The following is a 16,671-nucleotide window of genomic DNA, read 5'->3' as shown; positions in this document are numbered from 1 at the left end:
CACCTGTTCAATGAAAAATTTAGATTTTTTCGGAGATAGTGCCTATTAGACGGAAATACATTTTGTATATCTCATAAATTTCGTAACATTTTTTTCTTAGTAGATACAAGTGTGCCTTTACAAACTTTGTTCAATTTTAAGCCACAATCTTGATTTTGGCAAGTTATATCTTTTTTTTTACATATGTCTCGTTAATAAAACTTTATGCATGAAAAGTGCATTCATTCTGCTTTTTGTTTGTGTATTACATAAAATATTAGTGCAGTAGTTCTTTCAGAAAGAAAAATCTGCTGTAACCTACAAAAAACACCTATTTTCCCCATGGTAGGGAAAGGGTTAAGGGGGGATGAGACACTTAAAATAACTTTTTCATTTTTTAAACAATTTGAATGAAATTTGCACAGTTAACCCTTTGCAGTCATAAGCGTTTACCCAGTTCACAGTCGTTCCAGTCAGAAGCCACTCTGCGCATTTGGGCGCCATGTAGATAAAATGCTGTAGTACACAAACACATGTTAGGGGATTTATTTGAGAAACATTTCTCTATACCCTTGGCTGTCAGCAGTACTTGAGCATAGTATGGTATCGCTCGAAGCAGTCGCAGGGTGGAGGCCAGGATTTGCACTGCATGTCTTGCAGTAGAAGACAGTCTCCTTCCCCCCCTGCCTCCTTTCATCTTTCTTTCACTGCACACAGCACAGTCCTAGCTGTTGTCATTCACATTCTTGTATATGAAGTGTGGCTTGCCATCCAAGCGCTCATCCCTTTGGAAATTTGCCGATAGGCACCTCTTTTTTGGTATGGACCGCTTGCCACCAACACGCTGTTCAATAAGCTTTTGTCTGTAGGAGAGGTGTCTCGGTTCCTTAATCTCTTCAGCAGCCAACTGCATTTTCATCAAAAGGTAGCTGTTTACAACAGAAACCTCAATTAGCCAGAAGAACAGCTTCCTCCACCATTTCACTGATTTACGTCCAAACGCATAGCTTGCGCAGTAGTGGTCATGCCTGTCGACAGCCCCCATGCTCGCTGTATAGTCGCAGATGACCACAGGTTTCTGTAATGTCACAGTTTTGCAACGTGATTGCTTTCTTGTGACCTCTTGCGATACAGGGCCGTGAGCGGAACTTAGCACTTTCACCTGCCGCTTATCTCGCCATGCCAGGGCCATGTAATAGTCACCATATCGATAAGCAGCCACCTCCCCTTTCTTGATCTTTTTCTTTTAGTTGCTGCAACATATTCTTTCTGCTAGGCATGACTGTACCTGTGAGAAGCATATTTTTCGAAAGCAGTTCTTCTGCAAGCAGTGGCGACGTGGAGTACCTGTCAGTGTACAGGTGGTACCCAGAACCACCACTGGCGAGAAGCACTTTCTCCAAGAGGTGCAGAACGATGCGGCATGTAAATGGGATGTCCGGTCGACAGAGTCGCCCGTCGTTGAGCTTCCATAATATGGCTCAAAGGCTGAAACATAGCCAGTCTTACAGTCAACCAGTGCAAATATACGAAGGCCCCACTTCGTTGGTTTTTGTGGATTATAACATTTGAATAAAACCCTGCCTTTGAAACCAGCAGTGCTTTCGTCAACACAGATTTTTGGTCCTGCATTGAAATTCTCTCGGCACTTCCTGTCAATGTACTCAACGACATTTCTGATCTTGTTGCCACGTGTTTGTCTGTTTGGGGAACCTTGGTTCGGCTTGCAAACATGCAGCATCCAAAATATCCGAAGAAATCTGGTGCGAGTGAAGACCATAGGGAAGAAGGGCATCTTCATCAGCGTATTCTGGCTGAAATACTCCTTTATGTCAGGTTTTGGGTTCAGTGCCATGTTCATTATTACGGCCAAAAATGCCTTGAAATCGGGTACGGATACCGCCTGCCATGTTTTCCAAAGCGACTGCTCTCGCAATGGACTGACAATTGTGATTTTCTCGATCGCGTACCGATTCACTTCTTGTACAATTTCTTCTATGAGCTCATCGGTAAAAAACAGCTGGAAATAGTCAAGCTCACTGTGAAGATTAGAGAAACCAACCTTTGACCCGGGACTTGTCTCTATGAAGCAAATATTCTTGAAATCTTGAAAAGATGTAGTGTACAGTCTCCAGCCGCCTGCATCACGTTGCAGGTGATCACCACATGAAACGTCGCCTCCTGGATCTTCACAGTCAGTGTCTCCTGACATGCTGTCATCCGAGGACGTTTTATGACCATCTGAAGGCGGCACATAGTCCTCCTCGGCACTAAAATCATCCTCGGACTCGCAAAACTTGCGCAAGTCCCGTCCATAAAATGCCCGCACAGAAAAGGTCGCCATCCGGTCAGCAGTACGCGCTACAATTTGCGTGCGAAAATCTCTTCAAGTCCCTTGCAAAAAGTGCTGCCCTCAACTGTAGACAACAAAAAACTGCAATTTGTAATTGAAAACACGGTCGAGAGATGGCGCAACCTACCCAAATAAACGAAGAATGCGAGCAAACGCGCACGTCCGGCGCTTCCCGACATGTGACCGGAGCCGATATTTTCGCATGGCGGTGTGGGCTCGACACATGACCGCACAGGGTTAATTCATTTTTACCAGTCGATTTCAAAATGCAATTTGTTTTTTTCCCATGATAAATATTTTTAATGATATCCAAAACAGGATGTTCTTTGTTTGAGGCCTAATTAGTAGCTAATTAACAGCAAGTCGCACGGTAATGTACAGCACCTTGATATTTTTCTAGTATTAAGATGAGCATTTTTTATGAACCAAGTTCGACAACCTACTTCACTTCAAAATGGCCTAAAACAACAATTTATAGCTTACGACACACTATGAACATTCAGAATCGATTCCGTGTGCTGTACAATAAAAATTTAGCATGCCCCCCCCCCCCATAGGACGCGATCGCAAAGATAAATTCTGCATGTCTCTTTTTTTTCTACAAAACATGCAGAGGTTACCTTCACGGTAGTTTTTTTTTTTTTTTTTTAATGAGCTTTCATAATGAAAGTGGCGGTTGGTCGTTGCCATTTGCATTTCATTGGCCACAGATATCAAGCACACAGGGGTGGTATTCTCGAGTGATCACTCTAGATACAGTCGACTCTCGTTACACCCTCACAATAAGTAAAAAAATATCCGTTTTATGCGAAGTCCGTAATATCCGAATGCATCACTTCCGAAACTTTGGTCGCGATGTCTAACAACATTATTGCAAAGAGTGAGTGACTAACAACCATAATAAAAGAAAAGAAAAAAAAAAGTCGGTTTTGCCCGAACGGCGAAGCATCGGTTGTGATAGCAAATTAGTAAACAGCTATACGAAGTAAGGATAGTAGATTTGGTGGCGTTATAAAGTTGTAAACATTTGCTTACTAACTAAATTCGTTGCAAAAGCTTATCTTGGGGTCTCCATCCCTAACCTTTGCTACCAGCATACTTTATCCTACTGACAGTGTAGTGTTTCTTGGCGTCGCATTAGATTTTTCTATTTCTATTGGCGTCACATTAAGTTTTTCTATTCCCCGCCACACATGTATTTGAGACCTCTAAGTAACGAAGTGGCAGCGGGAGACCCCCTCGAAATAACGAATTTTCCCCGCCGACAACCTAGAGATTTCGCCCAAAATTTTGTCACTTTTGCGCGAGCAGCAACCGGAAGGACCTTCTACGCCGCGACGGAATGCGAAGCGGCGGCGTCGCGCTTGGCGCGCTCGAATTCACGGTGACTGCAAGGCGAGAGCGAGCGCACGTGTGCATGCGTGCGAGCGTGCGCGAGGCGGGCCTGCATCCCTCGACCCAGCGATCTTGCCACCGCGGGCGTGACCTTTCCCCCTCCCTTCATTCAAACCTGATCCCGCCGCTTGCTGCAGCTGGCCTAGCCTGCCAAGCCGGCACTCTCCTTTTCCAATTGATGTTGCCGAAGAAAACAAAACTGTTCTTTTTCTTTTTTTTCCAACGTGCTGGCACGGCCACTCTTTGATTACTGCGCAAGTCTCTGCGCTTCACTTCAGTAACCTGACACTAGGTGACACTATAGGGCCGTTTATAGCCCGACGTAACGCCGCGCGTGCGCTAATGTAACCGGCGACTTCCGACGCGCCCCGATGGGCCAGGCACCGAATTGGCTCCTGACCCATTCGCGCGTTGATCGCGCAGACTGCGCCAACCCACAATGCCATTTCGCGCGAAGAAATAAAGGCGCCCATGCCGCTTCGCCGACACTCGCAGACAGCAGCGCGGGGGCTTGGGATCATTCTGCGCATGCTCTGAAGATAACAGCCGACGGCGCGTGCGTCAGAGTATAGAGGAGATGGCGTTTCAGCTGGCGCAGTGCAACCGGCGGGGCGTGACTGGCCGCAAACGACGCTGGCCCGCGCGCCGATAACGTCGGACTATAAAGGAGCCTTATACGACGTTACGACGCCATCGGTAAGCAGTAAGAATCGAGTAAATACGGTAAGTGTTTCTTTTTTGAATTTTCGTGCCGAACCTGCATATAGCGAAATCCTCTTTATAACGAAGTTTTTCGGGAATTTGTGAATTTCGTTATATCCAGGTTTAACTGTATCTATTACCAAAACCTAGAACTAATTATGGTAAATTTACTACTAATTTTTCAGCCACACAACTCTGGAACTCATTACCGTGTGATACTAAGATAATCTTTCATTTTTACACATTCAAATCAAACGTCCATAAATTTTTGCCCTCAATGAAATCATTTCATCATTACCGTTTTATTAATAACTGCTTTGTGTTATTAAAATATTTTACGATGTTAGCTAGACTCATTTAATACGGTGTTTTGTATGCTTGCATATAGCTGCTTTGTATTTACATATCTTACTCATTTCTAACGGGAGGTCCCCTGTACAGTCTGTTGACTATGGGACCTACCTCTGTATGTTTGTATAATCTCCATTTGTAACCTTACTATTATACACAATAAAGAACTCTCTCGAACTCTCTCAAATTAACAAACACGGTGTCACGCACACACAGGTAAACATGAGCACATCTCGCTCTGCTTTCTGAGGTTTTACGTGCCAAAACCAGTTCTGATTATGAGGCACGCCAAAGTGGAGGGCTCCGGATTAATTTTGACAACCTGGGGTTCTTTAACGTGCACTACAACACAAGCACACGGGCATTTTGCATTTCACCTCCATCGAAATGTGGCCGCCGCGGCCGGGATTCCATCCCGCGACCTTGTGCTCACCAGCGCAACGCCTTAGCCACTTAGCCACCGTGGCGGGTCAGCACATCTCACTTGATGACCGCGTTAAGTCGCTGTCAAAACGCTGCAGTCAAGAAGCACGGCAGCAGCAGCGAGCGAACTAAACGTTCAAAGCACAGCGCATACGATGCTACCGCCACTGAGCACAATTTGTCCTTTCAAGATAAGATCGCTTTCAAGATACGGCGCTCTCACGGCCGCGCCGTAAGCAGCAGCTGCCGGAGATGAATGCCTCCCCCCCCTCGTGCCTCGCGCACGAAAGAGACGGCGCGCTTCTGCCCCACCTTCCTCCCTCGTGCGCGTGTGATATCCTCGGCTGACCCTTGCAAGTCTGTTGTCAGCATACGCCCGATTTTGAAAAAAATTAATGCTAATTTCGTCCGCTGTAGCCTATAGTCGGTTGTAGCATGGTCCGTTAAAAGCGAACTTCGTTGCATTAATAAAATAGGTAGAGCAAACTAAGGTTGAAATATGGTTCGTTATATCCGAACGTGTGTTGTACGCAGGTTCGTTCGTTGTCACGAGCGTAGACTGTACTGCTATCACTTTTGCAAGACTCTGCATTGGACTTGTCGAAGTATGCGGCCAACAGCGTTTCTGGCACTGCGCACAGGTTGCAAGCTTGACACAGTGGCAGAAACGCTGGCAGTCGATTGTGCTGAATGTTCGGTGCCAAGTCGTGCCAAATCTGGCGAAGGTGCTAGTATCTCCAAAAGTTATTGGCTAAGAATACCGCTCTAGATCGTAGTCATGCACAAAATGAACCAACAACAACCTTCACAAAAACGTGCTCTGTCGCCATTTTTGTCATGGCACTGACGCTGCGTCTGGTGAAACCAAAACGTGGTTTTGGTTTCGTGTCCGATTGTAACGCGCAGGCAATTTTTGAAGAAAAGGTGCTTTTAGGTTCAGATAAGTACGGTAGTTGTTTGCCTATTTTCAGTGTTAATTTTCAGTAATATATTCGTTGCATCTTTGTTCTGACCAGCTGTTGCAGGTTGTTGTACAAAGTTTTAATATCACAGTAGGCAGTGCAAGCACATGTAGACATTGTAATCAGAGACATAACTAAGCTTTGGTAATTTTGGTACTGGCCTTGCGACAGTAATGTTGAAATGCGGCAAAATCACTATCACAAAAACTTCTGCAGAAGGAGCAAGAGACACACATAATATGCTGCACTCAGCGTGTATGCTTAATGGTGTGAGAGGTTAGGTTTGTTTGCATACTGAATGTATCACTGACGCTATGTTCAGCATCTCAATCGCGATCCTTAACCTCAGAAACTCTGAAGTAAATTGTGCGGGTAGCTTTTCTATTGTTTAAGTTGAGAACTGTAAAAGTTTTAAAACCACGACAAAACAAGCTGATTATTCCAAACACCCATAATTTCTGCTCCAGAGTGTCCGCTTTGCGGTGTACCACAAAGGAAGTCTTTGCTACAGGTGGTGCTGTTCTCTAGAGCACTGGTAGTACCCTATGTGGACGCATGGTCTCTATAAACCATGGTAGTCATGCCACAATCTGTACAGACGTATGACCTAATTAGTTTTAACAACAGACTTCACCCAGCTTGATATACGCATACCACAAAACATAAATAGAGATAAACACATGAAATTCCAGAAATTTGCTTTTTAGCATCAGGTTCAAGTTTCCATAGCCAGACTACTTTACACTAAAGAACTACATTCTACAGCCAAACCTCAACATAATGAACATGGATATAACGAATATGGATGTAACAATGTAAATATAAGAACTTTCTCACCAATATAAGTGTGTAGCGAATATATGCTTATAACGAACATCAGATATTCGTTATATCCATGTTCAAGCACCTTCAACGAAGGTATTTTCCTGTCAGATACAAATTCGTTATAATGACGTTTAACTGCATATACGAGGTGTGTTCAAAAAGAAACCGAACTTTTGAAATAGCACGCCAACCGGCAGAGGGAGCGCGCTGCGGCTACTGAGCGCATGTAGCGGCAGGTTTAAACAACAAACTGACATTTGCCGCGTTTCGCTCTGACCGTTAGTTGGCGAGCTACAGCTGCTGGAAGTGAGCACATGAACAAGCTGTTCTTCGGATTGGTGCCAAAGTGACAATGAAGGAATTGGAAGAACAGCGTGTATATGTTTGTCGGGAGGGTGTTTGCATCCAGGGCCTCGCCCCGGGAATGCAACCAGCAGCATTCAGCATGCAACCTAATTCAAGGCTTTTGCCCCCAGTTATTACAACATCGCCCCTCGCCCCCTTTCCACAGTGCCCCACTCTAGCCCGGCTCCTTCGAGATACTGAAGCGAGGGGGCCGGGGTTTGCGGGTGGCTCCGAAATAGCGGCGAAAGAGCGTTGCCGTTGCGTCTTTGAGCGCCTTGGCGCCGCCCGTGTTTTGGCGAGCTAGCCGTCAAGAGAGCGTGATGACCCGCCTCTGCTGTGCCACCACTACTTCCACGAGACAAATCATTCCCTCTCTCTCAAATAAAACGATGCGGCATCTAAAACAGCGCTCGTAGTAGATCTCTTGCAGGTGTGTGTGTGTGAAGTTCTGCTACAAACTTGGGAAAACTTTCACAGAGACATTTCAGTTGCTTAGCCAAGCATACGGGGAGGACTGTATGAGTCGCACGCAGTGCTATGATTGGTTAAACCGTTTTTTTAAAGACGGAAGAATGTCGGTCGGTGACGATCCCAAGCCTGGACGACCTTCCACATCCACAGATGATGACCACGTCGAGAGAGTTCAAACTGTGACTCGTGGAAATCGTCGTTTGACTGTTCGAGAAGTCGCTGAGATAGTGGGTATCAGCGTAGGATCATGTCATGAAATTTTGAGTGACAAACTTGGGATGCATCGTGTCCGTGCAAAATTCGTGCTGCGTTTGTTGACTGACGAACAGAAGCAAACCCGTGTTGAAATCAGCTAGGAACTGCTCGCCGCTGCCAATGACGATGAAAACTTTCTTAAGAACATCATAACAGGCGATGAGACATGGGTTTATGGCTATGATGTTGAAACGAAAGTGCAGTCATCGCAGTGGGTGGCCAAAGGTTCTCCTCGTCCAAAAAAAGTACGCATGAGTCGGTCAAAAATGAAGGTGATGTTGGTTGTGTTTTTTGACTGCAAAGGCATTGTCAATCAGGAATTTGTGCCACATGGTCAGACGGTAAACAAAGAAGTTTACCAGGGAATCCTAGCACGTTTGAGAGATTCTGTGCGCAGTAAGAGGCCTGAATTGTGGGAAAATGAGGCTTGGATGTTGCATTATGACAATGCCCTGGCTCGCGTGTCGCTCCTTGCCCGCAGCTACTTAGCGAAACACCCCACTCCTGTTGTACCCCACCCACCATATTCTCTGGACCTAGCCCCAGAAGACTTTTTTCTATTCCCCAAGTTGAAAACCACCTTGAAAGGACGTCGTTTCCAAACCGTAGAGGAGATCCAGGACAATGCGAGAAGAGACCTGCGCGCCATTCGAGAAAGCGCGTTCCAGGAGGCTTTCCAAAAATGGAAGAAAAGAAGGGAAGGGTGCATTGCCAGTAGAGGGGACTACTTTGAAGGGGACAGCACTTAAAATGTTGTACCATAAGCGGTAAAGGCGTTATAGCAAAACTTCAGTTTCTTTTTGAACACACCTCGTATTTCTGCATGGCTCATATACTATGTGTTGGTTTTGTTCTTTGTGGATTACAAGTTTTGCTGTCAGGAATTGCACAGGCCAAACTGGAGCTGCCTATTACACTGCTTTATTGAAACTTCTACTAATACTTGATTTCTAAATTTCTACTAAGTGTGCTAGTCGAAATGAATGGAGAGAGAAAGCCGGTCATCGATTCAATAACTATGTCTAACTTCGCTCGTGCTCAAAGGATTAAAAAAATTTTACAGCAGGATAATTTGTGAGGCAACGTAATTTAACTGTGATGTCATTTTATGATTTGTTAAAAAGTGTTTCAGGGCCTTTTAAAATTTTTTAGTACGTGCAAATTTTTTATTAGGTATCTTAGCAGAAACAAAGCTTGCTAAGGTAAAAGATGTTGCGAGTTTATGATTCATTCAGTCAAGCCTGTGTCGTTGCTTTTTGGCCACGGCACTCAGCATCCTGAATGTTGGAATAAAGTTTGACTTGATTACAAACAAAGAACAGCCCATACAAAGGCTCAACATGTACACAGCATATTTTTCTTGTGTTGTGCTGTCATGTTGAGTGCGTGTATACTGCTCCAGGTGAATCATGGAACATTAAGCTGCTGGTAATTCTTATCAATTTTTCTCAACAGACTGACTAGCTATTGTTTTAATTAGGGACCAGTAGCAGTACACTGTACTGTGTCCTTTTCATTAGGGCTCCCAACTAGCACTTCTCTCGACAACAATCAACCTTGGACGCTGATCAGTCTTAACAACCCAAAGCCACAGCTAGGCTACAAGGGATGTCATAGTGGAGTTTCCTGGATTAATTCTGACCAGGTGGAGTTCTTAAATAGGCACTGAAATATTGGTGCATGGATGCAACTGTTACAGCCATAAATCGAAACTGTGACCTGTTTCAACAGTAGAATGCCACATCAAGTGAGCCACAATGGCAGGTAAGAATAAAATTCAAGAGTTCCAATAATGGCAAATTATAATCAGGATTTAGTCACCTGGTGGAGAGCAACAGCTGAGCAGACGATCATCACGTAAAGAGCCTGTCTCTGAGAGTGGACCCTCGTCTTCTTCAGGAAGAACTCTCTCCCAGTCTGCACCCCACAGTCGGCCCTGTTGGAGGGGCGGAACAGCTTTACTACTGCAACCTTTGTTTAGCAACAGACAACTCAATGCATGAAAAAACAGGAAGGCAGAATCACCTGTAAGCTAAGAAACCATGTACCACCAGTACATGACCTTATCCTTGTGTAACATGATTACTAATGTTGCACTACTCAAGGATAATGGCCCCTTTTATTAAGTACTAAGCTCAACACGCTTTTAAATTTTTGATGAAAATTATTCTACTTCACCAATAAGATAAAACACACAATATTAGTAGAATGGCAGAGTAACACTGTGAGATGTCAGCATTACCATTTACTTAGCTGTACTCTGCCATCCTGAAAAAAAACACAAAAAAAAAAACATACAACCCTCTCTTCAAAGAAAGAGGTGTCGAAAAAGATGCTACCGTGTTTATCTCACTGCTAGTTTCATTTTGGTTTAGTTCAAGGATAAACTAAACTGCATTACCAGGATAGCAGACTCTTACAGCTGTTCAGTTCAAGGTGTGCGATGGCAATCGTAGACCACATTTTCAACAGTTCTTACTATCATTACATCCACTTTCATTCAATAGCTACTTCTACGAGTTCACTACCATGACCATGATGCCAAAAGTTACACTGGCACTGACAACGGCATGAACATCAATATGATGCAGATGTATGATTTCTCTCATTACAGGCCTAGCAAGTCCCCGAAATTTATTTACCTTTGCGTTCACTTTGTGCAGGAACATGTGTACAAACATTATGATAAAAAAAAGGCATTATGCTAGGTGTGTTAGCACAAACTTGAGGGAAATGCATAGGCATTTCCCTTACAACTTTCCTCAGAAAGCCTTCTTTGTGCACTGTGGATTTTGCAGAAATTTATGTATTTTGTAGTAAATTTTAGAGCTGAATGCATATCTTGAACTGGTGGTGGCTCAGAATTCCTGTTAAGCATACAAGCCTTGAGCACCGACCAGCTTCAATTACACAACTGCAATATGTGCCCAAAGGTAATTAAATAAAAAAAGTCAATTACTCAATAATAAGTAAAGAGTTAATAAGCAAACTGCAAACAATTTTCGTCTGCTGCTGATATGTTGCCACAAAAATAATTGAAGCCTTTGATGAAATGCACAGTACAAGAATAGATACATTGTCAATGTTGTGTCTATGTTTTGGGTTCCATGGCATGACACAACTTACACAAGCAATATTAACTGAATGACACAAGAAGTGAGCCCTGGAAGGGGTTAAATACTTGACATTTTCATATAAAACATAAGAATTTCTTAATAAAAAGTGCTCTAAGAAAATAAAAGTTTGTCATGATAATTTCTTCAGAGAGCTAAAATACATTTATCGTAAGTACATATGGTATGGAATCTGTTCTCTTGCAAAAGGGCTTTGCAGACATTCACTTCATGTTAGGGCTGGGCGATTGATCAATTAACCTTCCAATTAATAGATGAAGTTGTAATCACGACAAATTTTCATTGCATTTGATCGGTTAAGCTCACATAACCAAAACTGGGCAAGCACTGGCATTAATGCCCCCACTTCTCTGCCTCAATAGCAAGGAAGAGAATGAGTTCTGACTGCACATGTGCGCAGCACTTGCAGCAAATTCTGCCGAAATGCTTAGTATTCCTCTAGCATATGTGCATGCGGCATTTTTCTTAGCAAGAAAAGGGGAGATAAATTTGGTTACCTCCCCCTTTTCTGGCTAAGAAGAAATGTTGCACATACGTGCCTCTGGTTAGGCACCTTACTTTCCTTCGGCGCTTGAACAAGGACGAAAGCGGGGTGCAGAACAAAAACACAATGCCCGCTTTGACTTTTTGACTGAGTTTGACATGCTTTAGTGTCCATTTGTGCAGAGTGTCGTTCAAGTAATAATAGAGGTGCCGATACAAATAACACTGTTTTTTTTCTTCCTTCAAAGTGTATGCATCTTAACAAACAACTAGTTTTGATCTTTTCCGCTTATGCACGTAATTCCACAAACCCGATTAATCAATTAAAAGGTATTGATTAAATGGGTTAGAATGTCTACTGCCTCTTACTATTTTGACACTTTTGCCAACTCGGACACTTTCATCACTCCTTCGTCCCTCTATTTACCCCTTTCAGCGCCAATGATATAGAGTTCGCTATGTGTGCAAGCTATAGCCATTACAAACCATCCTACAGCAAAAAAATATGATCTAATGCAAGGTTGAACAACCTTGAAATAAATAGCCTGAATGCTGTCACCATTTATTGGACACACAAGGCACACTTTCTCATAGCCACCAGAGCATGCCAAATTACTGCCCTTGGAAGACAACAGGTTTTGTACTTAAGCGGCTAAGCATCTGTTATGAACAAAGCCATAAAAGCCCAGTTTTTCACTAACACATAGTTCCGAAGACTTGTTCAGGAGGCACTAGAGGTTGCTGGAAATAAATGTCCCTGAGGCTTTCATTTTCATGAAACAGTGTAACGATTAGCACAGGTCCAGGACTTACATGCAGGCAACGCCTCGCAATGTCTTCACTTGGGAAATGTGTCAATGTTTTCTTATCTGGAAGCAGCACACAGAACCGCTGCTGCCAACAGCGCCCCTGGTGACGGGCACGCTTCAGCGCTGGTGCCCTCGGCTCTGGGCCTGCCTCCAACTCTGTGTGGCCAATAATAATGAACACCTCAATTAGTGCACAGTCACAGTAAACAAGAATATGACCACTCTGCCATAGCCAGCCATAAATTTCTGAATGTACAGAAAGCTTTTTGTCGTTACTTTTGCACAGAAAAGTGCAAGGGTAAATGCCTAAATGTTACCAGAAAAACATTGTAACAGATTGGTCTGATGAGTTCCTTAGATGCAGAACCAGTGGCGCACCAACGGGGTGGGAGTTTCAGGTGTTGTAACTCCCCCCTGAGGCCGAGCTAAACCCCCCCCCCCCCCCCCCCCCCCCCGTGCGTCCCACGTGTACCTTCAGTGCTATGTTCACATTGTCATTACAATTCAGGAGGTGGCTTGAGGTCGACTTTTCCTGATTAACAAAAACACTCTATTACTGTCTTGCATTTATTCATTCACTCTTAAATTACTTTGAGTAAAACGCTAAAGAAATAAACATCATCATCCTTGGTGCCCTTATATTATTATAATTATTAGGCATTTTATTTGCTGTTGTTTTATTTGCAAGGAAATTGCATATTATGCAAAGTGCTTGCTCTCCCCCCCCCCCCCCCACCACCACCATAAATATTAACCCCCCCCCCCCCCTGGCAGAGATCCTGCGTGTGCTACTGTGCAGAACATTTACTGTAGCACATCAAAAAAATATTTTCGTAATCATTCCATCAAAAATGCTGCAGCATAACAGGAATCCCTCAGCAGAGACTACTCTGAAGTCACCGATATGCAAGCTTTTGATCTTGTAAAACTTACTGCAGCCCCTGCAGCATAACGCTACTGCAGCGTGCAGTGGTAATCTTTTTCAGTAGAGATTTGTTTTTAGGACATTGATACACCTGCCATCAATGTTCTCACCTGCTCACCACGTGTGTAAAATTGTAATAAGCTCAGTTGATGCTCAGCATTTGTCCCATCTATTTTGTTTTTTTCTGTATGTGTTTTCGTCAATATTGCACTACAAATAAGATGCAAGCTGTAGCAACCAACTAGCCAGTCTTTCCACCTTGACAGCACATGTGCATATGCACACGCACAAGCGCATGTATGCACACATCCCTATATGGATTACTTGAAGAGGTGGGCATTACTCACGCAACAAGCTGCTATGTCCAATTAGCTAGACTAACAAAGTCCCACTACCCAACTCTTTGGGGCACACGTTGCATTTGCAGAATTGAAGTTGGAGGTAACGAAGCTAGGTTCATTTAAGAGAAATCTTGAGACGAGAACTACCAGTTTCAAGAAACATCCTAAAAGTGCAGCAAAAATTGCTTATTGTTCTATTATTTTACTCTACAGACTCAAGCACATTGACATTCAGGGAAACTGAACTGAATGCCACAGCACTTTGTAGTGCATGTTGAGGACACATTTCCGGGAGGCGGTGCTAATATCAAGATTTCTGTTAGATGAACAGCGCTGAGTACTGAGCAGCTTTATTTCTACAACTGAAATGTTTGCTAGTAAAGTAATCAATAAAATATTAATTGGTAAAGTTGTTCATCAGACTGTTGCTTAGACAACATTTGTTGAGTAAGTAATGTCTGCCTCTTTCAAATAATCCTGCTGCAGAGGTAGTATTCTGCTATCTGCCACAACTAAAAGAAAAAGGTGCTTGAAAGAAAAACAAACAAACAAACAACACATGTATATTGCAATGTAATCAATATATGTATGCAAATAAATTACATCATGATGCTGCTGATTTCTTCTACATCTTAAGAAGGCATAACAAGGCGGGAAGTAGCAAGGGCAGAGGAAAGTAGCTAAGTGAAATTGCAACACAATATACATGCATGTACAGTGCACACAACAGTGACAAGTTGAGCAGCTTATGAGACAACAATCTGTGATTACTCAGGTTTCAAGAAGCGTGCAAACGTTAAAGTCAGGAAACATTAAAATAGAAGAACAGTTGCTGCAATAGTCATGCACTAAGGCCACTTGTGGTCACCACAATGTCTAAGCTTCAGGCTTGGGTACAAACAATGCAGTCCCGCTTGTAACTAAAAATGGCCATGTTAACCCTTCACATCTGAAATTTGTTCTTCCAACATTACTAGTCCATATACTTTGCTCTTTTTGCAGTTTCTCTTTTCTGTGACAACTAGCATTGTGCAAAACTTCAAGCAACCCAAAACACAAATACCAATTTTTTAAATGTAAAAAAAAAAAAAAGTTCTTGGCAGGACCACTACAAAATGTTTTTCAGCCTAATTGCTTTCGTAACTAAGCTACTACAGCCTGAAGGATGGTAGTCCCAATATTTTCATGTACAGTCGTCAAATATTTGTTTCCTAGAAAGCAATGCACTCTCCTGGCCTGGTGTAGAAAATTTACAAGTTCTCTCATCAGCTAGAACCTCAATTGACAGTCATATCTTCATAAAAGAAAATAGGCTAAAATCATGCAAAGTAATGTCTGCCAAAGCACATAAATATTCTCAGCAGACATTGTTAGCTGTACAAATATCATTCCTAAATCACCCTGAACCTTACATGAACAGAGATTAATTTCAAAGACTCCAGCAGCGTAGGTGTCATATAAATAGTATGTCCATGAGATTGGATTAAGTAAATAACGTTTCAGTGCAGCAATCTTGGCAGCTACAGCAAATGACAATATCTACGTTTTCCAAAACCACGTGGAAAAAAAAAAAATCAAAGCAGCACACTGCCATCAAGAATAGCCGCTATAGCAAGAGAACAAGAGCAGATCTTTTAACAAAAAGTATAAGAAATATTTTTGCACTCTTCCTCCGACAGTCAATCGAGTATTATTACACGTTCCGCTATCGTAATATCACGAGTCAGGTTGCTGCTTAAGACGTCAAATGAAGAGAAAGGCGCGATTAGTGTGGACTAGCATCTTGGACTAAACTATTTTCAGAAAGGCGTTGCCTCTTGCACCACGCAAAAACAAAAAAATTTGGACCGCACATCAACGCAACTATTCGCGGCGATAAAATCCTTAAAACAGGGCGCGGTTGAAGGTATATCAGTGAAAATATGCCCAAATATTGTGACAGAAAGAAACAATACATGTATATAGAAACTGACCAAAACACAGTTTCGGCACACCGCAACAGCGAGCCAACAAACGCAACGATCTTCCCAATTTAAACGCGATGATATCACCTACACCAAGAACGTCCCGCAAGAAAGTAACACGGATGACCCGCAGAAATAGCCGTGACTCTGAAGGGAAAATGTTGTCTTCACTCTCTCGTATCGATCTTGGAGCATGCACTGCTGATTCCCATCTGGGAACGCTTTTCTCTCTCTCTCTTTTAACTCCCAATACATCTGGGCGCGTTCGCGGAAGGAACAAGTTTACCAAGCTAGCGGCACGAGGGAGCGTCTGAACGTGGTGTCCCTCAGAACGCGCTCAATTCATCGTGAATTGAGACAAGTGGCACAGGCATTCACAAATGCACCGGCTTGCTTGAACGGCCGCTGGATACACACCGCAAACGTAAAGCCATCCTTCAAGGCGGCCCTGAAGATCGTGGCTGCTCACTGATGAGTCCTGCATGCTTCCGAAAGGGCGATCGCGCGGCCGTTCAATCCGTACGCTTGCTGGCGATACACTTCGTCCCAGTCGTACTCATCGCGCAGAGACGCATTCGGTTTGAAGGGTAGATTTTTGGCAATGCAGCCGGCGGACCGCGTAACTGGATCGATGCCGGGATCAGCTGCGCCTCTCAAGCCAACCAACAACCGTTGCAAGGAACCACGGCACCACGACCACACGCAGCGTCGAGAGGCTAGAAGTTGGTCAAAACCAGAAAGCTGAAAGTACGATGAAAGAGGAGTAGATAGACAGATAGACGACCTAAATAACCATAGCGTTTCATGCGAGGAAGAAGTGGCGCTGCGATCGTTCCTCAAAGTATTGGATTCGGATTGACGATTCGTTGATTCGTGTAGCGTTTTCGGATTATGTTCCTTGCTATCCTCGCCTTGAACGCCTTGTGAAATCTACATGCGTTTTTTGATTTGCGT

General features: G+C 43.5%; 1 protein-coding gene across 4 annotated transcripts in view; it reads right to left on the bottom strand.

Moving 5' to 3' along the window:
- The window catches only part of LOC119436225 (ras GTPase-activating protein raskol-like), a 379,883-nt gene extending 363,419 nt beyond the window's left edge, over positions 1 to 16,464 (bottom strand). For all 4 annotated transcript variants that reach the window (XR_007463548.1, XR_007463546.1, XM_037703015.2 and 1 more), the window contains exons 1-3: positions 16,135 to 16,464; positions 12,492 to 12,643; positions 9,883 to 9,997 (exon numbers count right to left, since the gene is read on the bottom strand). Coding sequence is in view for 2 of the 4 variants with exons in the window: in XM_037703015.2 (XP_037558943.1) it covers positions 9,883 to 9,997; positions 12,492 to 12,643; positions 16,135 to 16,201 (334 nt within the window). In the remaining 2 variants the exon portion in view is untranslated. The remainder of the gene's footprint in view (positions 1 to 9,882; positions 9,998 to 12,491; positions 12,644 to 16,134) is intronic.
- Positions 16,465 to 16,671: the final 207 nt, after the last annotated feature.

The sequence above is a fragment of the Dermacentor silvarum genome, chromosome 1 (genome assembly GCF_013339745.2).
Source record: "Dermacentor silvarum isolate Dsil-2018 chromosome 1, BIME_Dsil_1.4, whole genome shotgun sequence".
In the NCBI taxonomy this organism is placed as follows: domain Eukaryota; kingdom Metazoa; phylum Arthropoda; class Arachnida; order Ixodida; family Ixodidae; genus Dermacentor; species Dermacentor silvarum.
The sequence above is the reverse complement of the archived record's forward strand: the minus strand, read 5'-3'. Positions and strand labels throughout refer to the sequence as shown.